At 39.3% G+C, this 27,012-nt stretch overlaps 1 protein-coding gene, 1 long non-coding RNA gene and 1 other non-coding gene across 3 annotated transcripts; 2 read left to right on the top strand and 1 right to left on the bottom strand.

Annotated features, from left to right (window-relative positions):
* Nucleotides 1-1,851: 1,851 nt before the first annotated feature.
* Nucleotides 1,852-3,558, top strand: LOC104211129 (uncharacterized). The gene is made up of 3 exons (XR_707062.2): nt 1,852-1,955; nt 2,088-2,148; nt 2,823-3,558. It is a non-coding gene; the product is annotated as an uncharacterized lncRNA (long non-coding RNA).
* Nucleotides 3,559-24,151: 20,593 nt separating this feature from the next.
* Nucleotides 24,152-24,256, bottom strand: LOC138874332 (small nucleolar RNA R71). Its single transcript, XR_011401371.1, has one exon. It is a non-coding gene; the product is annotated as a small nucleolar RNA R71 (small nucleolar RNA).
* A 669-nt stretch (nt 24,257-24,925) lies between these two features.
* LOC104243173 (uncharacterized) lies at nt 24,926-25,543 on the top strand. The gene has a single exon (XM_009798327.1). The coding sequence runs from the start codon at nt 24,926-24,928 to the stop codon at nt 25,541-25,543; it is 618 nt and encodes a 205-aa protein (XP_009796629.1).
* Nucleotides 25,544-27,012: the final 1,469 nt, after the last annotated feature.

Raw genomic sequence — 27,012 nt, 5'->3', positions numbered from 1 at the left:
AAACTGAGTGTTATTAAACGTGAAAGGTGCAAAATCCATGTTTGGCTTCATAATGACTAGAAATCAGGCAGGTACATTGAATGGCGGTTGTTCATCTTGTCTGCTTTCATTTACGGTAGAAGCTTCTTCTTCTATCGCTCTCAAAGGTTAAATCCGTGTCGTCTTTTGTCACTAATAATGATTAATTAACAATACCTCGTCCAAAATGTAATGGGATTGAGTCGATCCTATCCCCCTTAATCAAAAGTTTCATATACATAAGTTTTGTAATAAAGAAAAAATTGATTGGAAGTGCATTCTTTGTTTAACGGAGCTTAAGTTACGTATATTAATCGGAACTCCAATGCAATATCAGAAAATTGGCTGAAAAAAAAACTAACAATGTACTTTTTTCCCTCTCAACTTGGGAATTTTCAACCATGCGATGTCCATGAAATTCTTCTTCTTTGCTTTCTCTAATTATTTACAAATTACAAATTAAGATGACTCGATCTTTATCCTCATGTTGAACACATGCTTTACACTTTGGTCTTGTTTTACATTAGTAAAATTTGGACGCCCATGTTGACTTATTTAATTCATTTGTTTTTTACGATGATCAATTAAGACATGTTTCTACGAACATTGTAATAATTTTACATTCTAAGATTAGTTAGTGAGTTTAACTTCTTTACGCGAATTATAAACTTATTTTACATCGTTAGGATAAAAAACTTGTTAACAACTTTTAATTTTCGATAGTAAACCCAATTTGGTAACTTAAGAAAAAGGTAAATAATTTATTATATCAAATTAAAATACACTAATATTGTAAAGTAATGCAAATGTTCAATGCGTGCAAATTAAATCCTTAATTAAATAAACAGGAGAAAAAGGAAAATGATCATTTGCAAAAGTCTAGATAGAGAACGTGCCATTTGGAATTTTCATTAATGTGCGTTCTTTAGCCTTTTTCTCGAAAAAAAGGCGGTCGACACATAGCTAAAATTTGGTTAATGTGATATTATCCCCACTAGCCGACATCATTATCACCTGAGCTTTCATGGAAGTAACCTTAATGGGCTTAATTAATAATTAATAGTAGTAACTTTTTATTAACAAGGATCGATGTGTGAAAAAAACAAAGTTTAACTAAACATGATAATGTAAATTATGTTAAAATTTTACACGTGCATTGCACTAAGGAGGAGCACTACTATATATTATGTTTTTCTATAAAAGAGCCTTATTTAAGGTTAAATAATTTCTGGCACATGAAGACAATTTAAGGAAACATTCACGAAAGGGGAGAGAGACTTAAACAGCTTTTTTCCCTAATATCATATAGTACAATCTATCATGTGATCACAGCCTAACTCTCCCTGCAAATTCACCGAGCAATTTTACGGTATTGTAAAATCACTAAGGGTCGTTTCATTTGAATAAAAGTTATACTGAAATTAATTATATTGAAGTTAGTTGTACTGTAATTAGTTCTTCTGATATTATTTTTTAATGACTATTTGGTGTATTATATTAATTCTGAGATTGTCAATTTTACTGTTTTATCCTGAGATTGCTATTTCATCCTCTAACAAATATAAAATTATCCCGGTATTATTTTTAATCTTGGAATAAATTATCTCAGAATTAATTACCAAACAACCCCCAAGTAATCACTTTTATCCTCCTGTTTCCAAAAACATTTTTAACATTCATCAGATTGTCAGTTTAAGTGAAATGAAATAGTTAACAGATTTCATATGGTGTCACTAACATTTCCTTATCAGAAAGTCAATCATTTGCTAAAGACAAAAAGTAAAAATACACATAGGTCAATTATTTAGGAAATCTCTTAGGTCCAAAATTTATAAGGTCTCTATCTCTCCTTTGATTGCTCAACAGTTCTCTCCTCTGTTACACTCTCTCTTCAGAGAATTTCACTCATCAACAAGAGCTATTCATAGGATTTTAAGGTAAAAAACAGTGGTGACGGCTCTGCTTTTTACTTGAACGATATTAATCGTTGGTCTTTCTTTGTTTTAATCTTTCTCTTCTCTGTGTTAATCTCAGGCCGGCTATAAATAATTTATCCTTTTGTTTTGCAGATAATACAATTTTCAAGATCTGAAGAAAGCTATCTGTTGCAAGTTTCAATTTTAGAGAGAGGTACATTCTACACTAATCTTTTTCTACACAGTTTAGTAAGGATATAACTGCATGACTTAACGATTCTATAAAGGGCCGCACCCAAATCGTCCCTGAACTTAGGACGATTGTATAGACTATCTTAAATCGAAACTTGTTCCTGATTTTCAGAACCATGCTAATAAATCTGGTCTTGTATATCTTTGTTAGACTGCTTTAACTCTAGGAATTTACTAGTATTTTAAGAAAGTATTAATCAACTTACTCATCAGTTACCATAATGTCTGGCTCTATTGAGGGGCTGCAGGTACATAAATTGCCTATTTTGCATTTAGAAAGTTTCTAAAAAGTGCATCTTCACATATTTGGAATGATTATGACATGAGAATGTGTTTAAATGGATAAACATGTTTAGTGATGATTCATATAGCCGACCCAACTAGGGGCAGAGCTAGAGCTTCAATAACGGGTTCGGCGGAACTCATTAGTTTTAGTGCAAACCCTATATTTGTCTTAAGAAATTCATTGAATAACTACAAATTCTTACTTTAGAACCCAGTAACAAATCCCGAACCCAGTAACTTCAAATTCTGGCTCCGCCTCTGAACCCAACTTGTGTGGAATTGAGGTGTAGTTACTGTTGCATCTTCACATATTTATGTTCTTTGACTTGATTGAATTTTTGGGTTTTGCAGAAGATGTCATCATCATATGAAGGGAGGTATAATTTGTATAGCCAAGGTAGTAGTGGGTGGACATCAATGAGGAATGAAGAATTTCAAGAAGAAGACATTTGGAGTCATTTTACTAACGAAAGACGCGAAATTGACTCTAATTTCAGCAAAAGTAAAGAGTTATCTTCAAATTTCAGTCCAAGGAGGCTTCCCACTGCAGTCAAAATGATCCCAAGGTCAAACAAAAATTCCGGTCACGAACCTAAAATAGCTCAGCAATCAGCCCCAGTAAACATACCCAATTGGTCAAAAATTTATGGGACGAGCTCAAAACAAGCAGATGATTCTGGTGGTGGAGGATACAGTTTTGTGAGAAATAATTGCGAAAGCGATGATGAAGAAGATGATAATGATGGAGGAGAAACGATGCCTCCACATCAATGGCTTGCTAAAAAACATGAAAGGAGCCAAATAACTTCTTTTTCAGTGTGTGAAGGCATTGGAAGAACTTTAAAAGGCAGAGATTTGAGCAGGGTGAGAAATGCAATCTTAAGCAAAACAGGGTTCCTTGAATAGCATGAGCTTAAATAGGAGCAATAGGTACTGAGAATTCATATAGTTGATCCAAATTTGTTTAGAATTGAGCATAATTTTTATTACTGTTGTATTATAGTCGTATAAATGATGTGGTGATGGTTGATAATCGTAAGGCATTAGCAGTAGGATTTGATTAGTAATGGAATTAACGTTGAAATTGCATTTTTGTCATTACAAGTATTAGGTCTACCAATATTACTGCCTCATCTCAATGGACTAGTGAAGTAAAGGAATTCACTATAAATGTAAATTTTCTGAGATACAACTCTATTTTACCTGTGTTAATATAATCACTACTGAAGAAGCAAGGAAATAAAAGGGAGGCATCACTCTGTACTGTGATTATCTTGTTGGATTAGTGGTATTGTTTGACCAAAAAATATTGAAACATTTTTTATTAAATCAATTAATGAAGATGAAGAGGTAAATCTTAGTCAAACATAATAAATTTCAGATCTATAAACAAATCAGAAAATGATACATAAGATGAAATAGGGGCGATCAATCTTATTAAGTTTTTCATTTCATCTCTCACCAATCGATGGAGATACCTCTTTCTTTTCTTCCCTGCTAAGAAGATTACAAAGGAGAGGAAAAAGAGAGAAAAAGCCCGCATTTTCTAGGAAGATTCCCTTCCTATATATAGTTATGGAATCCTTACTATGCTCTTGGGTCAATGCACTTTCATACCACGTCCGCTTTCGTCGTTCCCTGAGTATTGTTCTTTGACTTGGCGGGTATTGTGAGTACGGGATTTGAAACAAATCATGCCATCTTCCACTATCTCGCTGCTTGAACGGGATCTCGATTGGGTCAACCGCAACGATCAGATTTTGACCAATACAGCTATGAGCAGGAGATTAAGAGTTGTTTGTACATTCGAAATTCTTTAACTTCATACATTAACATTTTACCGTCGGTGAGATGCTCTTACATTGACATAAATGTCAGAACATGTACGGCAACAAGTTTCCATAATCTTTCATTCTTTCTCAAATTCCGTGCATAATCAAATATCGTCGTACAAAATGGATCGAGAAAAATAATACAAAAAAAATCAAGCATGTATTCTATCGGTGCATTTTTAACTTAGCAAAAAGTTACATTGTCAAAAGAGGCGTTTTCGTATATATATCATATATGAAACTATATTATCAAATATGTTCATAATTTGCTTATTACCCTTCATGTTAATAGTATTTTTACCTAATATATACAATGCATTAAATAAGGAATTACTGTAGCTTTATGATTCCTTATTTTGCGCGCTAAAAAGGGGGAATTAAATATTTTTCAGATCTTCCCCAACGCAAATCACGCACATTCCATAATTATCGTCGGCTTCACTTTGATCTTCCACAACGCAAAACAAGATTTTCCATACTCTATTTTTGCGATACACTCTGTTTTCAGAAATTCTCTCTACATCTCTCTCTATTTCTCAATCGCAAATTTCAGTAATACAAAGCAAATGAAAAGAGAGCAGCAATTCTACCATTGACAGCCATTAAAAAGCTTGAAAGCTTTGAATTCAAATTTGGGTTTCCAAAAATCCTTATTTGTTTGGATTGGGTGTTGTTGAAAATAATCGGAAATATGGTTTGAAGTTTATATCTCAATTTTGAGGGGTTTTGGTGAAGATTAGACTTGGTTTTGACTGAACTTCAAATTGAAACTCGAAGAAGAAGAAGACATATTGCAGAAATTGTAGATTATTTGTATTTTGATTGTAGATGCTTTATTTTCTATTTTCACAAATAAACTACAAATCTTCTGAAAAAACGCAATTATGCCAAAATCCCAATTATGCTATAATTGAATGAGAATTGGGATATAAAAATTCAATGTGCCCAGTTTGTAGATATTTTGTAGATAAATTGTAGATTATTTGTATTCTAATTGTAGATGCTTTGTTTTCTGTTTTCACAAATCCAAAACGACTAAAACTTCTACAAAACCTTCTGCAAAAAACGCAATTATATCGAAAATACCAATTAAGCTACAATTGAATGGGAATTGGGATATTAAAATTCAATGTACCCGCTTTGTAGATATTTTGTAGATAAATTGTAGATTATTTATATTCTGATTGTAGATGCTTTGTTTTCTGTTTTCACAAATCAAAAATGACTAAAAGTTCTACAAATCTTCTGCAAAAACCAGTCTACAATAAAGTATAAATGTAGTAATTATGTAGATACCCTTACAAATAATACTGCTTTATACATGCTTAAACTGATTTGTTGTATATTTGTAGAATTTTTGTGGAAAATATACCGAAAGATATGTTCTTTATATATCTAGCATATTCTCTGTTGCTAATTAATTCTGTTTTCATTTTATCTCTAACTGGAATGGTTCTGATGGATGTTTGAATTGGGAAATGTTAAGGTAAGATTTCCAGTTAATATTACCGAACATTCCCAAGAAATGCAGTGTTTATTCACCAAAAGTTGCTACTGATTTTCCATCACAACTAATAGCATCATCTGAAATATATGGAAGAACCAAAAGCAATATTTTGGATTAGGCTTCAACGAGAAACTTATTGCATCGAAGAATGAATATTGGAGGAATCTGCATCCAAGAATGCCTGGATTAAGCACTTCAAATTCTGTTCTCATATAAACAAAGAAGAATTTTCAGATTCCTTTAATTAAGGAGTAAAAAACGTACAATTAATTATACCCTTAATTAATTATGGTATAGAATTGATAATTTGATATACTAAGTGTAATTAAGTTAAACCTTAAACATTGAAGGTAATAAGGTTTACTATGTGGCATAGGAATGTAAAAATTCCTTGTCAAAATCCAGGATCCGTTACTGTTTAGGCCATGTTCTTTATTGCAGTGTGGGCATGAATATGATGTTCAAAGTGCAGAGTTTGGCGTCTGGGTCACCCATTTTTGGCCATTTTGATACTTTTGTAGTTTGTAGCTGTCATAAGCAGCTAGTGGCTAGTGGCATTTTTTTAATCTTTAAGAGAAAATTTAGTATACCTAATGTGATGATGTTAACACTATATTCTTCTTAATTCTATACTAAATTTTGGCTGTGAAACAATGGAAGAGTGATGATAGGTTATAATTGTGTATTTTAGTCGCTTATTATACTCTAAGTTACTGTACTTTAATTGAGTTTGAGCTTTAATCGCTAGTGTTTTGCACTAAATATGTGTTTTATGCCTTGTAGGAGTGATTCCGATATATGTAGGCGTTATGGAATGAATTCAAGTGATTTGGAGCTTTGAAGTCTGAGTAAAAGCCCAAGACATTAAACCGGGATCGTGTTCGGAGGTCGTGTTCCAAGTCCGGATGTTAAAAGAGGACGAAATAAGTTCACTCTGAGAAAATTACACTGCCGCGCCGCATGGGACGCCGCAAGGCGCGGCGCAGCAGTGTAAAATGCTGCCTGATGTAAATAGTTGAGGCTACTGATAAACTCCATTAGCGCGCCGCATGGCGCGGCGCAGGGTTCGGCGCGGCTGTACAAAATTTATAGAGCCAGAGTCCTATTTCGCACGGGAGAAGGTGTTTTCGTCTGGGCCCAACCCTACTTGGTATAAATACATATAAAAATATTATTTTGAGGACTTTTGACGGAGCTTAGCCTCGAGAGTCGCACTTTGGAGCAAAAATACACACAAGAACATCTCAGATTTCTTCATCATTTCTAGTATTTTCAATTATTCAAAACTTATGCAATTGTTTGATTACATCATGAGTGGCTAAACACCCATTGTTCTAGGGTTGTGATTTAGCCATGAATAATGTTGTTTAACGTTGACTTGACCTTGATTATAATTCACCAATATATGGTTGTTTCTTCAATTGTGTGTTTAATTGCTTAATTGTCTGGCTAGCAGTTACATTCTATTTACTATCTATGCTATGCTTGGGAAAGCCGTGTTTAGATTAAGGCTGTATTGTGGTCCGGGCCCGGCCCAGGACCGCGGGCCAAACGGGCCGGTTCAAGCGGGCCCGGTCTCTAGTGGTGCATAAGCCCGTAGCGGGCCGGTCCAACCCAAATAGCCCGTGAGCCCGGGACCGTTAAGCCCGGGACCGGCAGGTGGGCCTGGGCCAGTTCAACCGGGTCCAACGGGCCCCAACGACTATTTTTTTAATTTTTTTTTAAAATGACCAACGGTCAGATTTTTAAAATCTAGCCGTTGGCCATCAAAATTCAACCGTTTGGCACTTTAAAAAAAGCCATTTGGCCCCCAAACTTTGTTTTAACCCCAAACTTTTTATAATTTTACTTTTCCCAATTCTCAACTATAAATACCCCCCCTTTCTTTCATTTTTACTCACAAATTCATCAATCTCTCTCTAATTTTCTTCTATAATTGCTTACTTTATTATTGTAATTTCGTGAAAAATTGTGAAGTTGGTGAATTGAAGTATTCAAGTCTTCAACGATATTCAATTTTCAAGAAGTTGTTCGTCAATTCGGTAAACTCGTTCCAACTCTTATGTTTTAATATTATAGTTTTGTTAGTTTTATTTAGTATAATTATAATTAATATGGCATTTTCTTTGATTTTTTTTTGGGTGGTAACGGTAAGGGAAAATCTAAAATTGGTGAATTTAGTAGCCAAGCTACTACTCTTCCCCCGGCTCCCCGACCCAGACCTGTTACCCGTCCTCCTCCACCTGTTATTCTTGATAGTGATAACCCTTGTTTTTAATTTTCCGATAGTCAATTTTGCCATGATGTTGCACCAAGTCAATAATTAAATGAAGAAGTTATGAATGCTCTTTATCCTAATGAAGCTATATTTGAAAATGATGATTTAGATGAAACACAACCGGATTTAGATGATACACCTACTAGTCCTATTAATAACCCAAATGATGCCCCACCTGACCCTCCTGTAGTAACCCCTACTTTTAATAGACAACCTGCTAAACGGCCTGAAACATCTCTTATTTGGCACTTTTTTACTCAACTAAGAGAACAAAATAAGGCTAAGTGTAAAACTTGTGGGTCTCAACTAGTTTATAAATTTACTGGAGACCGTAGCGGTACGGGTAGTTTGACTAGACACATATTGAAACACCCTAGAGATAAAGCTAGATTTTTACAAATGAAAGCTGCGCAAGAGGGGACAAGTGTAGATACTACGGTTAACCCTAGTACAGGTTCAAATCTAGTTCAACCGAGAATTAACACTGTTACCGGTGGCATTTTATATTATGATCCGAATAAAGATCGTGAAGAATTGGCAAAAATGGTTACTGTTATGTGCTTACCCTATAGTTTTCCTTCTAACCCTCCTTTTGTGCATTATATTAGAAGAGTTTTTAATCCTACTTATAAAGGATGACCTCGCGCAACCGTAAAGAGCGATATTTATAAATATAAATATGAATATGAACAATATTTGCGCTATTTATTTACTCATATAGATTGTCGCATTGCTATTACTACTGATATTGGTAGAAGTGGTAATGACTGTGATTATCTAACTGTTACAAGTCATTGGATAGATGAGGAGTGGATAATGCAAAAGCGCATTATTGCTTATAGAATAATTAATTCACGCCATACAGGTAAGTTTATTGCTAACACAGTTGCAGATATTTGTAGATATTTTTGTATTAGAGATAAAATTATGTCGGTTTCAATGGATAATGCTTCTAGTAACACTAACGCTATAGGCTTGCTTACAACTACACTAAATCCTGCATTTAGTAATATTTTTCATGTTAGATGTATTTTTCATATTTACCATTTAATCGTCGGTGCTGGTATGAAAGTTTTGATTGTAGAAATTGAAAAGGTTAAAATGGCTCTTAATTGGGTTTTTTATTCAAACCGTAGAAGTAAACTTAGAGACTATTTTAAAAAATGTGATGAATTTGGCCTTAGAGAAAGAAAGGTTCCTAAACCTTGTCCAACTAGATGGAATTACATGTATGAAAATATAGTTGTTGCATATGAATATAGGAACCCAATAAACGCAACGTATAATGATCGTGTAGGTGATGGTGATGATGATGATGATGAGCACCTTGCAAATCAAGATTGGAGTAATGTTAAAATGCTTGTAGACTTTTTAGAACAATTTCATATTACTACAAATGAATTATCTGGCCAATATTATCTTACTATTTCTAACTGTTTAGTTTATATTGCAACACTTGTAGATTTTAGAGGGTGGAGTAATTTATCAAGAAGCTATTAATTCTATGAAAGCTAAGTTTAAAAAATATTTTTCCCTATCCCCCTATTTTTGGTGTTGCTGCATTGTTAAATCCTACAATGAAATTAGGAGGTCCTCACTTTTGGTATTCAAAAATTTATAACGCTTTATCACTTTCAGCTGAGGAATTTGCTACACTTGGAGATGCAAAACCCTCAATTAAAATATATGCTCAAACAATTTATAATGCTTATCAACTTGCCTTAGATCAAGCAAGGTGTGACGACCCAAAGGGGTCATCACCTATTTTCTTATCCATTTGTGTCTCCAAGGCCTTGAAAACCTCATTTAGAGTCGCCTCGATTTGCGTGCGCAGTCCGGACGCATAATCGGAAAGCTTAAATATGAAATTCTGTGAAAAATGCTAAATTTTGAGGTTAAAATGAATAAATTTGACTTCGGTCAATATTTTGGGTAAACGGACCCGGACCCGTGATTTGACGGTCCCTAGAGGTCCGTAGGAAAATATGGGACTTGAGCGTATGCCCGGAATTGAATTCCGAGGTCCCAAATCCGAGAAATAAATTTTTGAGTAAAAAATTGTTTTCTGAAATTTATAAAGAAAATTGAAATGAAAATTGTTTAGAATATGTTGGTATCGGGCTCGCATTTTGGTTCCGGCGCCCGGTACAAGTCTTATATGTAATTTAAGAAGTTTTTGTGAAGTTTGGTTGAAATTGGACATCATTTGACGTGTTTCGGACTTAAAACTCTAAATTTGAAAGTTTATGAAGTTTGAAGAAAAACTAGTGATTTTGAGGCTTGATTCGTTGTTTTTGATATTATTTTGGCAATATGATCGCACGGTTGAGTTCGTAGGATGTTTTTGAGTTTGAGTGCATGTTTGGTTAGGAGCCTGAGGGCTCGGGTGTGATTCGGATGTGTCTCAGGATGGTTTTAGCATTAGAAAAAGTTGCAGAAAGTAGCAGTTCTAGTGTTCTGATATTTAATTCTATGCGATCGCATAGGCAGCATCGCGATCGCATAGTGTAAGCTTCCAAGTGCCCAATTTTGTTCTATGCGATCGCGTAGCTTAGCCACATTTCATTCAATGCGATCGCATATTTCATTCAATGCGATCGTAGTTCATAAAACCAAACCTGAAAGTGCGAAGTCCTTTCTTCTATGCGATCACAATGCTTGGTTAGCGATCGCAGAGACCAACCTTTCCTTCCCCTATGCGATTGCATGACTCTCTTCGCGATCGCATAGAGCAATTTTGCCCAGTTATAAATTTTAATTCCAGAACAGTGTAGTTACGGGATTTTCATAAAAACACACGAACTATTTCTTCTCCAAGGTCCTTAGGCGTCCATTGAAGCTCTATTTCACCAATACTTCTTGGGTTAGTAAATTTCAACTCGTTTTCTTCATTTTCCATCAATATCTATTGAATTCCTAACCCTAAAACATGTAATTTAGAGTAGAAATTAGGGGTTTTGGGTAGAGTTAGGTTTTTGGGAATTTTGAGTGATTCAACCTCAATTTGGGGTCAGATCTTAAAATAAATTATATATTTGAACTCGTGGGGTTATGGGTAATCGGGTTTTGGTCCAAGCCTCATGTTTGGACCATGTGGGCCCGGGGTCGAATTTTGGTATTTTTGGAAGAATGCTAGGAACTTCATATCTAAGCTATGAGATTTTATTATCGAGTCTTTATTGATATTATTGAATTAATTATGCCTAGATATCGTTGTTCGGAGTCGGCTTATAAAGGAAAGGCGGTATTTGAGGGTTGATTGCTATTCTTTGGACCGAGGTAAGTGTTTGTTCTAACTTTGGCTTGAGGGAATAGGATTAGAGTGTTGTTTGCTATTTGCTAATTGTTGAGTACAGTGTATAGGCATGGTGACGAGTATCTATGCACCAGAGTCTAGCATGACCGTGAGTCTTGTTTGTGTTTATTCGGATTTTGTGATACCTCTTCCTTGTTAAATTGATAAATTTCATATAATGTGAAGAGTTTGAAGAAGAATTATGATTTGTACATTCTTGGAGCGTTGGCTCGAACGAGAATATGATAATTGAGCAAGAAGTGATCAAAAGAGAAAGTGATGTAATTATTCCCTTGCCGGGACGTGTAGTTTATTATAGTTGTTGCTCCCTTGCCGGGATGTTTAATATTGTTAGTCTATCCCCTCACCCCGTTTGGTTGTGATTGTTGATTGGGTGAGGAAGAGCGATTATGCACGAAGGGTCATTCCATGCCACGTTTTGAATATTTATGCACGAAGGGCCATTCCGTGCCATGTTTGAATATTTATGCACGAAGGGTCATACCGTGCCACGTTTTGAATATTTATGCACGAAGGGTCATTCCGTGCCTTGATATGAGAGTTTATGAGAGTAAAAGCACGAATGGTGATGCCATGCATTTGTTGCTTTCTGATTCTTTGTGGATATCCGAGTTATGTTATTTTTTTTTCATTACTTGTTGTTATTTTATTTACTTCGAGGTTATAGCTTCCCTTACCCTAATTGTCTTGTGATTGTTGTTTGGGTGAGGAAGAGCATAAAACACGAAGGGTGATGCCGTGTATTGTTTTGGTGAGGACGAGAGTAAAAGTACGAAGGGTGATGCCATGCAAATTTTTGACTTTTGATTCTTGTTGATATTCTGACTTGTTGTTTCTTTCTGTTATTGAAGATTTCTATTTGAAACTGTTAACTCTCCACAGCATGTTTCCCCCTCCCACATTGACTGATTATTTATGTATCTCTTTTCCGCTGCATGTGTGTATATATATATATAAAATGTACAGGTTTATTTGGAGTCCGGTCCTAGCCTCATCACTACTTTGCCGAGGTTAGGTTGGGCACTTACCAGCACATGAGGTCGATTGTGCTGATACTACACTCTGTGCATCTTTTTGCACAGATCCAGGAGCAGCTTTTGGACCTCAGCAGTAGGATTTGATCGGGAGCTGACTTCAGTCCAGGGACTTTCGAGGTAGCCTAGCTGACGTCCGCAGGCCGGAGTCCCTTCCTATTTTACTTGGATTGTTTCCCTTTTGTACCAGAACAAAGCATTGTATCTTTTATTCAAACCTTGTTTGTAGTACTCTCTAGTAGTTCGTGAGTTAGTGACACCAGACTCTGGGTAGAGACGTATTTAGACTTTCGCATTTAATTTCAGTTATCTAAGTTTAAAGACTTCCGCTTTTATTTAATTGTCTCGTTTTGTTTATATTGTTGCGAATGTTATCAGAAATGTTTTAATACTTGGCTGGCCTAGCTCCAATAGTAGGCGCCATCACGACTCCCGATGGTGGGAAATTCGGGTCGTGACAAGTTGGTATCAGAGCACTAGGTTACTTAGGTCTCACAACTCATGGACAAGCTCGGTAGAGTCTGAGGGATCGGTACAGAGACGTCTGTATTTATCCCGCAGAGGCTACTGAGTTAGGAAAACTTCACATCTGTTCTTTCTTGTCGTGCGGTTCTGTTTCCCCAATACTGATTGAATTTCTATTCCGTTCTTTCGCAGATGGCGAGGACACGTGCTTCCTCATTGACCGCTCAGCAGCCTGAGCCCCCAACAGCAGCTCCCACTAGGGGCAGAGGGCGAGTGCGAGGCCGTACTAGAGGCCGAGGTAGGGGCAGAGTTCAACCCCAAGCAGCAGCACCAGTGGCGGAGCCTCAGGTTGATTTTGAGGAGGAGGTTCCGGCCCCAGCAGTTCCAGTGGGCCCATCTCAGGTCCCAAAGGGGTTCATTGCCACCCCAGTTCTTCAGGATGCCCTGGTTCGATTGGTGGGCCTTATGGAGAGTGTCACTCGAACAGGTTTGCTTCCTGTAGCACCAGCCACTTCTCAGGCTGGAGGAGGGGCTCAGACTCCTGCTACATGTACTCCGGAGCAGGTAACTCCCCAGATTCAGACTCCAGCGGTTCAGCCAGTTGGAGTAGTTCAGCCGGGTGCCATAGCTCAGACCAGTGATGGAGCGGCTATGTCCGCCGATGCTTTGTGGAGATTGGATAGGTTCACCAAGCTCTTCATTTCTACTTTTGCCGGTGCATCTACTGAGGATTCCCAGGATTATCTAGAAAGCTGCCACGAGGTTCTCAGAAACATGGGTATTGTTGAGACCAATGGGGTTGATTTTGCTACATTTCGCTTGTCTGGATCTGCCAAGACTTGGTGGAGGTATTATTGCTTAGCGAGACCAGCCAGATCGCCATCTTTGACTTGGGAGCAGTTTACAGTGTTATTTCTAGAGAAGTTTCTCCCCGTGACTCAGAGAGAGGCCTATCGGAGGCAGTTTGAGCGCCTCCAGCAGGGTTCTATGACTGTTACCTAGTATGAGACCAGGTTCATCGATTTAGCTTGCCATGCTCTCATCATACTTCCCACCGAGAGAGAGAGAGAGGGTGAGAAGGTTTATTGATGGTCTTATTCTGCCGACTCGTCTTCAGATGGCCAAGGAGGCCGGGAGCGAGATCACATTTCAGGAGGCGGCCAATGTAGCCCACAGAGTTGAGATGATTCTATCACAGGGAGGTGGTCATAGGTCGGATAAGAGGCCCCGTCATTCAGACAGATTTAGTGGTACCTCGTCTGGAGGTAGAGATTTGTATAGTAGAGGCCATCCTCCTAGGCCCTTTCAGTCAGCTCTCCAGGTCTCTCATGGTACTCCAGGTGGTAGTGGTTCTCAACCATATTATTTTGAGCAGCAGTCCTTCAGTGCACTACCAACTCCCATCAGTGCACCACCACTTCAGAGCTTCAGGGGAGGACATTCAGGTTGATAGGTCCAGCAGTCTCCACAACCGAGGGCTTGTTATGGTTGTGGTAACCCAAGTCACATTGTTAGATTTTGCCCTCGAACTTTGGGTAGTTCTCAGCAGCAGGGTCCTCGTCCTGTAATTCAGGCACCAGTTGCTCCACAGCCTACCCAGCCAGCTAGAGGCGGGGGTAGAGGACATAGAGGTGGAGGTAGAGGTCATAGAGGTGGAGCTCAGATCGCCAGAGGAAGGGGTCAGCCATCAGCCGATCGTCCCAGGGATATGATTCAGGGAGGTGGGGCCAAGCCCCGATGTTATGCTTTGCCAGCCAGGCCAGAGGCTGAGTCATCCGATGCTGTTATTACAGGTACTATTCTGGTCTGTGATAGAGATGCTTCAGTGCTATTTGACCCTGGATCTACGTATTCATATGTGTCGTCCTATTTGGCACCCTACTTGGTTTTGCCTAGTGAGGCCTTGAGTATTCCTGTATATGTATCTATACCAGTGAGTGATTCTATAGTGGTTGATGGGGTTCATCGTTCCTGTGTTGTGGTGTTTAGGGGTCTTGAGACCCGTGTTGATTTGTTGCTCTTAGATATGGTAGATTTCGACGTTATATTAGGGATGGATTGGTTGTCCCCGTATCATGGGATCTTGGATTATCATGCCAAGACTGTGACTTTAGCCTTACCGGATTTGCCCCGTTTAGTGTGGAGAAGGACTCCTGGTCATTCTACCGCAGTGCTATTTCATATGTGAAGGCTCGGCGTATGGTCGAGAAGGGATGTTTGGCCTACTTGGATTATGTTCGTGATTCTAGTGCTGAGATTCCCTCTATTGATTCTGTGCCCGTGGTTCGTGAGTTTCTGGAGGTTTTCCCATCAGACTTGCCAGGGATGCTACACGATAGGGATATTGATTTTTGCATCGATTTGCTCCGGGCACTCAGCCCATTTCTATTCTGCCATATCGCATGGCCCCGCCAGAGTTGAAAGAGTTGAAGGAGCAGTTACAAGACTTGCTTGGGAAGGGCTTCATTAGACCCAGCGTGTCACCTTGGGGTGCACCGGTTCTGTTTGTAAAGAAAAAGGATGGCTCGATGAGAATGTGCATTGATTACCGACAATTGAACAAGGTTACAATTAAGAATAAGTATCCACTGCCGAGGATAGATGACTTGTTCGATCAGCTTCAGGGTGCCAAGGTATTTTCAAAGATTGACTTGAGATCTGGCTACCATCAGTTGAGGATTAGGGCATCCGATGTCCCTAAGACAGCATTCCGCACTCGGTACGGGCATTATGAGTTCTTGGTTATGTCATTTGGGTTAACCAATGCCCCAACAGCCTTTATGGATTTGATGAACCGAGTGTTCAGGCCTTATTTGGACTTGTTCGTGATAGTCTTCATTGATGATATTTTGATATATTCCCGCAGTCGGGAGGAACACGAGCAGTATCTTAGAGTGGTTCTTCAGACCTTGAGGGATAGTCAGTTATATGCTAAGTTCTCGAAGTGTGAGTTCTGGTTGAGCTCGGTTGCATTTCTGGGTCACGTTGTATCAGCATAGGGTATTCAGGTGGACCCGAAGAGGATAGAGGCAGTCAAGAACTGGCCTCGACCAGCTTCAGCTACAAAGATTCGGAGTTTCTTGGGGTTAGTAGGTTACTACCGTCGGTTCGTGGAGGGGTTTTCATCCATTGCAGCCCCGATGACCAGGTTGACCTAGAAGGTAGCCCAGTTCAGATGGTCGGACGAGTGTGAGGCGAGCTTTTAGAAGCTTAAGACAGCTCTGACTACGGCACCGGTATTGATTTTGCCCACAGGTTCAGGGCCTTATACAGTCTATTGTGATGCATCTCGTATTGGACTTGGTGCAGTGTTAATGCAGGATAGCAAGGTCATTGCCTATGCTTCGAGGCAGTTGAAAGTTCATGAGAAGAACTATCCAGTGCATGATTTGGAGTTTGCAGCCATTGTTCACGCATTGAAGATTTGGAGACACTATCTGTATGGTGTGGCATGTGAGGTGTTCACAGATCATAAGAGTCTTCAGTATTTGTTCAAGCAAAAGGAGTTGAATTTGAGGCAGAGGAGGTGGTTGGAGTTATTGAAAGACTATGACATCACTATCTTATATCACCCAGGAAAGGCCAATGTGGTGGCCGATGCCTTGAGTAGGAAGTCAGCAAGTATGGGCAGTCTTGCTTATATTCTGGTCGGTGAGAGACCGCTTGCTTTGGACGTTCAGGCTTTGGCCAATCAGTTAGTGAGGTTGGATATTTCTGAACCTAGTAGAGTATTAGCTTGCACGGTCGCTCGTTCTTCGTTATGGGAGCGTATCCGTGATCGGCAGTTTGATGATCCCCATTTGTGTGTCCTTAGAGACACGGTGCAACGTGGAGATGCCAAGCAGGTTACCTTAGGTAATGATGGAGTTTTGAGATTGTAGGGTCGAGTTTGTGTGCCTAATGTGGGTGGGTTTCGAGAGTTAATTTTAGAGGAGGCCCATAGCTCCCGGTACTCTATTCATCTGGGCCCGCGAAGATGTATCAGGACTTGCGGTAGCATTATTAGTGGCGTAGAATGAAGAAGGATATCGTTGCCTATGTGGCTCGGTGTTTGAATTGTCAGCAGGTTAAGTATAAGCATCAGAGGCCTAGTGGTTTATTTCAGAGGATTGAGCTTCCCGAGTGGAAGTGGGAGCGGATCACTATGGACTTCGTTGTTGGGCTCCCACAGACTCGGAGGAAGTTCGACGCAGTTTGGGTCATTGTTGATAGGCTTACCAAGTCAGCGCATTTCATTCCTGTGGCAGTCTCCTATTCATCCGAGAGGTTAGCTGAGATCTATATCCGGAAGATTGTTCGCCTTCATGGTGTGCCGGTATCTATCATCTCGGACCGAGGTATGCAGTTTACCTCGCGTTTATGGAAAGCTATCCAGCGGGAGTTAGGCACCCAGGTTGAGTTGAGTACAACATTTCATCCTCAGACGGACGGGTAGTCCGAGCGGACTATTCAGATATTGGAGGATATGCTCCGAGCTTGTGTCATTGACTTTGGAGGTTCGTGGGATCAGTTCTTGCCTTTAACAGAGTTTGCCTACAACAACAACTACCAGTCGAGTATCTAGATGGATCCTTATGAGGCTTTGTATGGTAGGCGATGTCGATCTCCGGTTGGATGGTTTGAGCCGGGGAAAGCTCGGTTGTTGGGTACTGATCTGGTCTAGGAGGCCTTGGACAAGGTCAGGATCATTCAGGATAGGCTTCGTACAGCTCAGTCCAGGCAAAAGAGTTATGCAGATCGTAATGTTCGAGATGTGGCTTTCATGGTGGGTGAGCGGGTATTGCTTCGGGTGTCGCCTATGAAGGGCGTGATGAGATTTGGGAAGAAGGGCAAGCTTAGCCCTAGGTTCATTGGTCCCTTTGAGATTCTTGATCGCGTGGGAGAGATGGCTTATAGACTTGCATTGCCACCGAGCTTATCAGCCGTACATCCAGTGTTTCATGTGTCCATGCTTCGAAAATATCACGGCAATCCATCCCACGTGTTAGATTTCAGCACTGTCCAGTTGGACAAGGACTTATCTTATGAGAAAGAGCCAGTAGCTATTCTAGACCGGCAGGTTCGCCAGTTGAGGTCGAAGAGTTTTCCTTCGGTTCGTGTTCAGTGGAGAAGTCATCCACCTGAGGCATCGACCTGGGAGTCCGAGTCCGATATGCGGGACCGTTATCCTCACCTTTTCCCCGACTCAGGTACTTCCTTCTTATGTCCGTTCGAGGACGAACGATTGTTTTAGAGATGGAGAATGTGACGACCCAAAGGGGTCATCACCTGTTTTCTTATCCATCAGTGTCTCCGAGGCCTTGAAAACCTCATTTAGAGTCACCTCAATTTGCGTGCGCAGTTCAGGCGCGTAACCGGAAAGCTTAAATATGAAATTCTGTGAAAAATGCTAAATTTTAAGGTTAAAATGAATAAATTTGACTTCGGTCAATATTTTGGGTAAACGGACCCGGACCCGTGATTTGACGGTCTCAGAAGGTCCGTAGAAAAATATGGAACTTGGGCGTATGCCCGTAATTGAATTCCGAGGTCCCAAGTGCGAGAAACGAATTTTTGAGTAAAAAATTGTTTTCTGAAATTTATAAAGAAAATTGAAATGAAAATTGTTTAGAATGTGTTGGTATCGGGCCCGCATTTTGGTCCCAGTGCCCGGTACAAGTCTTATATGTAGTTTAAGATGTTTCTGTGAAGTTTGGTTGAAATTGGACGTCATTTGACGTGTTTCGGACTTAAAACTCTAAATTTGAAAGTTTATGAAGTTTGAAGAAAAACTAGTGATTTTGAGGCTTGATTCGTTGTTTTTGATGTTATTTTGGCGATTTGATCGCACGGTTGAGTTCGTAGGATGTTTTTGATTTAGAGTGCATGTTTGGTTAGGAGCCCCGAGGGCTCGGGTGTGATTCGGATGTGTCTCGAGATGGTTTTAGCATTAGAAAAAGTTGCAGAAAGTAGCAGTTCTGGTGTTCTGATATTTAATTCTATGCGATCGCATAGGCAGCATCGCGATCGCAAAGTGTAAGGTTCCAGGTGCCCAGTTTTGTTCTATGCGATCGCATAGATTCATCCGCGATCGCGTAGCTTAGCCACATTTCATTCAATGCGATCGCATCCTTCTTCTGCGATCGCAGTTCATAAAACCAAACCTGAAAGTGCGAAGTCCTTTCTTCTATGCGATCACAATGCTTGGTTATTGATCGCAGAGACCAACCTTCCCTTCCCCTATGCGATCGCATGACTCTCTTCGCGATCGCATAGAACAATTTTGCCCAGTTATAAATTTTAATTCCAGAACAGTGTAGTTACGGGATTTTCATAAAAACACATGAACTCTTTCTTCTCCAAGGTCCTTAGGCGTCCATTGAAGCTCTCTTTCACCAATACTTCTTGGGTTAGTAAATTTCAACTCGTTTTCTTCATTTTCCATCAATATCTATTGAATTCCTAAGCCTAAAACATGTAATTTAGAGTAGAATTAGGGGTTTTGGGTAGAGTTAGGTTTTTGGGAATTTTGAGTGATTCAACCTCAATTTGGGGTCGGATCTTAAAATAAATTATATATTTGAACTCGTGGGGTTATGGGTAATCGGGTTTTGGTCCGAGCCTCGTGTTTGGACCATGTGGGCCCGGGGTCGAATTTTGGTATTTTTGGAAGAATGTTAGGAACTTCTATCTAAGCTATGGGATTTTATTATCGAGTCTTTATTGATATTATTGAATTAATTATGCCTAGATATCGTTGTTTCGGAGTCATATTATAAAGGAAAGGCGGTATTTGAGAGTTGATTGCTATTCTTTGGACCGAGGTAAGTGTTTGTTCTAACTTTGGCTTGAGGGAATATGATTAGAGTGTAGTTTGCTATTTGCTAATTGTTGAGTACGGTGTATAGGCATGGTGACGAGTATCTATGCACCGGAGTCTAGCATGACCGTGAGTCTTGTTTGTGTTTATTCGGATTTTGTGATACCTCTTCCTTGTCAAATTGATAAATTTCATATAATGTGAAGAGTTTGAGGAAGAATTATGATTTGTACGTTCTTGGAGCGTTGGCTCGAACGAGAATATGATAATTGAGCAAGAAGTGATAAAAAGAGAAAGTGATGTAATTATTCCCTTGCTGGGACGTGTAGTTTATTATAGTTGTTGCTCCCTTGCCAGGATTTAAGTATTATATTTTTCCTCCCTTGCCGAGATGTTTAATATTGTTTGTCTATCCCCTCGCCCCGTTTGGTTGGGATTGTTTATTGGGTGAAGAAGAGCGATTATGCACGAAGGGTCATTCCGTGCCACGTTTTGAATATTTATGCACGAAGGGCCATTCCGTGCCATGTTTGAATATTTATGCACGAAGGGTCATATCATGCCACGTTTTGAATATTTATGCACGAAGGGTCATTCCGTGCCTTGATATGAGAGTTTATGAGAGTAAAAGCACAAAGGGCGATGCCGTGCATTTGTTGCATTCCGATTCTTTGTGGATATCCGAGTTATGTTATTTTTTTTCATTACTTGCTGTTATTTGATTTGCTTCGAGGTTATAGCTTCCCTTACCCTAATTGTCTTGTGATTGTTGTTTGGGTGAGGAAGAGCGTAAAGCACGAAGGGTGATGCCGGGTATTATTTTGGTGAGGACGAGAGTAAAAGCACGAAGGGTGATGCCATGCAAATTTTTGACTTTTGATTCTTGTTGATATTCTAACTTGTTGTTTCTTTCTGTTATTGAGGATTTCTATTTGAAACTGTTAACTCCCCACAGCATGTTTCCCCTTCCCACATTGACTGATTATTTCTGTATCTCTTTTCCGCTGCATGTGTGTGTGTGTGTATATATATATATATATATATATATATATATATATATATATATATATATATATATATATATATAAACTGTACAGGTTTATTTGGAGTCCGGTCCTAGCCTCGTCATTACTTCGCCGAGGTTAGGCTGGGCACTTACCAGCACATGGGGTCGTTGTGTTGATGCTACACTCTGTGCATCTTTTTGCACAGATCCAGGAGCAGTTTTTGGACCTCAGCAGTAGGATTTGATTGGGAGCTGACTTCAGTCCAGGGACTTTCGAGGTAGCTTAGCTGACGTCCGCAGGTCGGAGTCCCTTCCTATTTTACTTGGATTGTTTCCCTTTTGTATCGGAACAAAGCATTGTATCTTTTATTCAAACCTTGTTTGTAGTACTCTCTAGTAGTTCGTGAGTTAGTGCCACTAGACTCTGGGTAGAGACGTATTTAGACTTCCGCATTTAATTTCAGTTATCTAAGTTTAAAGACTTCCACTTTTATTTAATTGTCTCGTTTTGTTTATATTATTGCGAGTGTTATCAGAAATGTTTTAATACTTGGCTGGCCTAGCTCCAATAGTAGGCGCCATCACGACTCCCGATGATGGGAAATCCGGGTCGTGACACTAGACCAAATGTTCCAACTCCTACTTTGTCTAGTTCGCAAGCATCTAAAAGAACTGCGGGCCTAAAAGCCCTTAGTTCTTGGACGGAGTTCAGGGGTTCTCAAGGTGATAATTTTTGTGATAGCTCACAACTAAATGAGCTTCAAGTTTATTTGTTGCAGGGACTTGCATAAGAGAATCCCGACGGCTCCTTCGATGTTTTGGAATGGTGGAAGGACAAACAAAAACACTATCTGGTTCTTTCAAGGATGGCTCGAGATATTTTAAGTGTTCAAGCTTCAACAGTGGCATCAGAGAGCTCATTCAGTCAAGCGAGACTTCAAATCGGTGATCATAGAGCGTCTATGAGGGAGAGCTTGGAAAAATCAGTACTCTTCAGAGATTAGATCCGTTCGGAAAGAAGAAATTTTGGACTTGCAGAATCATAACCGGCGATAGATGAAGCTTATGAACAAATGCTAGCGAAACTTGCGCAGGATGCTGCTTCGCCCGGAAACGGTGATGAACAAGCTTCTTTTCCACCACCACCAACGGAAATTCCTCTGGACCTTGAAGGATTTATGAGATTTGTTAGAGATAATACATAGACTAACATGTAACTTGTATTTTGGCACATCTTCCTTAGTTTTTTTTCCTTTTAATGGTGGTATTAGTACCTTGTTGTGCTCATTCCATTGGGGGAGGAAGACTAAGAAAGATATTGTCATTCTTTGTTAATGTCGTAATAGTAAATATATAAGACATTCCCTTGAATATTTCTTTGCAATTTATTTTGTGTTTAAATTTGATATAGTATATATATATATATATTATATATCTAATACATATAAACTATATACATGCATACATACATACATACATACATACATACATATATATATATATACATACATATATATATATATATATATATATATATATATATATATATATATATATATATATATATATATACATACATATATATATACACATACATATATATATATATATATATATATATATATATATATATATATATATACATATATATATACGGCACTATATATATCTCTAATACATATAAACTATATATATATATACATATACATATACATGCATACATACATACATACATACATATAAGGCAATACATACTATACATACTATATATACTATATATTTATATAGCTATATATAAGCAATTTAAACTAGTATATACATATATAGTTTACAAGAAAGTGCCTTAGATAAAAAAAAAAAAATAGCTTATATATATATGTATATATATATAAGGCAATATATATTACATAAGGCAATATATAATTATATATACACATAATACACCCTTATATATGCATACTATACATACTATATATACTATATATAAGCAATTTATACTAGTATATACATATATAGTTTACAAGAAAGTGCCTTAGATAAAAAAAATAAAAAAAAATAGCCCGAAACGAAAAACGCCCGTTAGGCCCGTTTAGGCCCGCGGGCCCGACCCATTTAGCTGGGGACCATGTGGGCTTAGGACCACCGTGGGCCGGTTCCACACATTGGGACCGTGAAGCCCGGGACCGTTTGGCCCGGGACCGCCTCAGCCCGGCCCGTCTAAAGCCCAGGTCCGTTTGGCCCGGCCCGTTTAGGCCCGTTTGGCCTGGTCCCGGACCACAATACAACCTTAGTTTAGATTAGAGAAGAATTGAAGAGAGCATGATCTTAACCCTTAGGGGGAGCGGATTTGTGGTTAGGATAGAAATATACCTAGTCACCGTGCTTAATTAAATATCGTGATCTTAATGCATTCTTAATAGATTAATAATATAGGCGTTAATCTATTGGAAATAGGTGAGTAGTACTTCGGGAGAAGGCTATGAGTGAATTTATCGATTAATTAGCAACCATGAGTGAATTATATGAAAGGGAGAGTTAATTAGAACACAATAGGATTGGTGAATCAATCACAACCCTGGAATAGTTGTCTCTATTGAATACATAACAATCATTCTACTGCTTGATAATTTAGTTATTACTTAGAATTGTAGTTAGCATAATTAAACTCTTGAACTCGAACTTAGCTTGATAAAATAACAATATTGATGTGTTAGTGAGTAGTTGATATAAGTCTCTATGGGTTCGACACTCGACTTATTATTTTATTACTTGTATGACCACGTATACTTGCGTGTGCGTTTGGGAGCAATAAGTTTTTGGCGCTGTTGTCGGGGAATTGAATATTAGCTACTTGTTAATTTTTTCTTTAATTGTTTATTTCGTCGAGTCTAACGTTACTTGATTGTTGCTCGGATCTCAGGAACTTTGATTGAATGCGTAGTGTCAGAAGCCAAGACCGACTTTAAGGCTTTGATCCTGAACCTGAGAGAACATTTCACAGGAGGTTGAGGGAAGCAAGGGACACGAATAATATTCAGGCACTTGTTCAATTTCCTGTGGACATGGCAGAGGAGCAACCCATGGCTGTTCAGGAGGTGGCGATGCCCAACATTGCAAATGTCACCTCCAGTATAGTGAAGCCCAGGATCACTGGGCACTTTGAGCTGAAACAGAGCATGATCCAGCTACTTCATGCAAACAGGCAGTTTATGGGTCTTCCACACGAGGATTCACAACAGCATATTCTGAACTTCTTGGAGATTAGTGATACTTATATCACTAACGGGGTCACTCCAGATTATGTGAGGCTCACACTTTTTCCATTCTCTCTGTTGGGTGAGGCTAAGCGATGGCTAAAGGAAGAACCAGCTAATTCCATTACAACATGGAATGATTTGGTGAGAAAATTTCTGGCAAGGTTCTTCCCTTCAGGCAAAACTGCAAAGATCAGAAGTAAGATAGTTGCCTTCAAACAAAAAGCGGGAGAATCTTTATACTCAGCTTGGGAAAGGTTCAAGGGGCTACTCAGAGACTGTCCTCATCACAATCAGACGAATGAAGTGTTAGCTCACACTTTCATAGAAGGGCTACATTCTAAAACAAAGATCGTGGTAGATGCTGTAGCTGGGGGTCAAGTGTTGGAGAAAAAATTTGACGAGATATATGCGCTATTGAACAAATTCTCCAAAAGCAATCTGTATTGGCAAAGAGAGATGGGCAAATACATCTGCAGGGATTCTTGAGTTAGATGTCGTCTCAGCATTATCAGCGCAGATTTCTACACTGACCAATCAAGTCAATCAGATGAATTTGAGTATCAACAAGCAACAAGTACAACCGGTACAACAGGTTCAAGCTTTTTGTGAAATATGTGGAGAGGGGAACACGAGCGACACATGCCCCGCAAACCCAGAGTCTGTCTGCTTTGTGGGTAATTCAAATAGGGGCCAAACAAACCAATATGGGAACACTTACAATCCCAACTGGAGGAACCACCCAAACTTCTCTTGGGGTAGAAACCAGAGTACTCAGAATCAATACAGGCCTCAAGCACCTCAACAGCAATATAGACCACCTCAGGTTGAACAACAAGCGAGTCCTACAAGTCACCTTGAAGACATGTTGAAAAAAGTGATGGCTGAACAACAAGATCTCTCTCAAAAAGTGATGGCTGAACAACAAGCCTCGCCATAACAATGAGAAATTTGGAGCGTAAAATGGGACAGCTTGCCAGTGCTCAAAACACTAGACCAGATGGAGCTTTTCCAAGTGACATTGAAGAAAATCCTAGGGCGGCCCTTAATGCCGTATCATTAAGGAATGGGAGACAACTAGAAGAAGTTCAGTCTAAAAAGAGGAAAAAGGTGACTTTTAATAAGAGGCCAACCACTATAGAATCAATATCAGAAAAAGCTAAGGAGTTAGAGAAGCCAGTTGGAGAGGCGGTGGCTGAGCAACCTCCACAATTGGTTGCAAGGCCACCACCTCCATTCCCTCAAAGATTGCAGAAATTAAGAGATGATGCCGCATATAAAAAGTTTCTTGATATCTTGAAGCAGGTGGACATTCATATTCCATTGGTTGACATCTTACAAGAAGTACCCAAATATGCAAAGTACATCAAGGACATTGTGGAAAACAAAAGGAGGCTAACCGAGTTCGAGATTATGGCACTCACTGAGGAGTGCAGTTCAAGAATTCATGGCAAGTTACCTCATAAATTGAAGGATCCAGGTAGTTTCACTATCCAAATCTCGATTGGTAAACATGATGTTGGGCGAGCTTTATGTGATCTTGGAGCGAGCATCAACTTGATGCCGCTATTTGTGTTCTGACAGTTGGGGTTGGGTGAGCCACGCACAACAACAGGGAGTGATTGAAGATGTGCTAGTTAAAGTGGGTTCTTTCATATTCCCTGCTGATTTCATTATCCTGGACTACGAGCCCGATCGGGAAGTCCCATTTATTTTGGGGCATCCATTCTTAGCCACGGGCTGAGCTATTATTGATATTTGCGAAGGAAAGATGACAATGAGAGTGAGTGATCGAGTGTAGGTCTTCAATATTTATAGAGCACTCAAGCTACCAGCCCACTATGAAGAGTTATCCATGATCTCTATGGTGGAGAGTGATGCCACATCGTTAGTGCCCTATATGAGCCCTGTAGATCCTGTTGAATGCGTATTGATTGGGGATGTAGAAAATAGTGAAGATGAAATGATGGGAGAAATTAAGCAAATACTGGATATGTCCTGCAGTTATGTCTAGGGGTTTAAAAAATTTGAAGAGTTTGACATGCCTGTCACTCTGACCCTTCCCAAGCCATCTATTGAAGAAACTCTGAAGCTAGAACTTAAGCCACTTCCAGCGCATCTGTGCTATGCTTATTTGGGAAACTCTGAGACATTGCCTGTGATTATTTTGTCCAGCTTAACCAGCACTCAAGAAGAAAAATTGCTCCGAGTACTCCGCGAGCATCAAAAGGCCATTGGGTGGACTATAGCTGACATCAAGGGTATTAGTCCATCGTTTTGCATGCATAAAATCTTTTTAGAGGATGGACACCGCCCCAGTGTGGAGCAACAAAGAAGATTAAACCCCATTATGAAAGAGGTGGTGAAAAAGGAAGTAATCAAGTTGCTCGATGCAGGCATCATTTTTCCTATTTCTGACAGTAACTGGGTAAGCCCAGTTCAATGTGTGCCCAAAAAGGGAGGAGTGACTGTAGTTGAGAACGAGAAGAATGAGATAATCCCTACTCACACTGTTACGGGATGGAGAGTCTGCATTGATTATAGAAGGCTCAACAAATCAACTCGCAAGGACCACTTCCCACTTCCATTCATCGACCAAATGCTAGACAGGTTAGCCAGGCATGAATATTATTGCTTCCTTGATGGTTATTCGGGATACAATCAAATTATCATATGCCTAGAGGATCAGGAGAAGACAACTTTTACTTGTCCTTATGGCACTTTTGCCTTCAAGAAAATGCCATTTGGTCTTTGTAATGCACCAGCCACTTTCCAGAGGTGCGTGATGCCTATTTTTACCGACATGGTGGAAAAATTCATAGAAGTGTTTATGGATGATTTTTCAGTTTTTGGGTCTTCTTATGATAGTTGCTTGAGGAATTTGAGCAACGTGCTAGCCCGTTGTGAAGAAACAAATCTGGTACTAAAGTGAAAAAAAGTGCCATTTTATGGTACAAGAAGGCATCATATTGGGTCACAGAGTATCTAGGAGCGGCATTGAAGTTGGTAAAGTGAAGGTGGAGACGGTTGAAAAATTACCTCCACCTATT

Source organism: Nicotiana sylvestris, chromosome 7, assembly GCF_000393655.2.
Source record: "Nicotiana sylvestris chromosome 7, ASM39365v2, whole genome shotgun sequence".
NCBI classification, from domain to species: domain Eukaryota; kingdom Viridiplantae; phylum Streptophyta; class Magnoliopsida; order Solanales; family Solanaceae; genus Nicotiana; species Nicotiana sylvestris.
The sequence above is the reverse complement of the archived record's forward strand: the minus strand, read 5'-3'. Positions and strand labels throughout refer to the sequence as shown.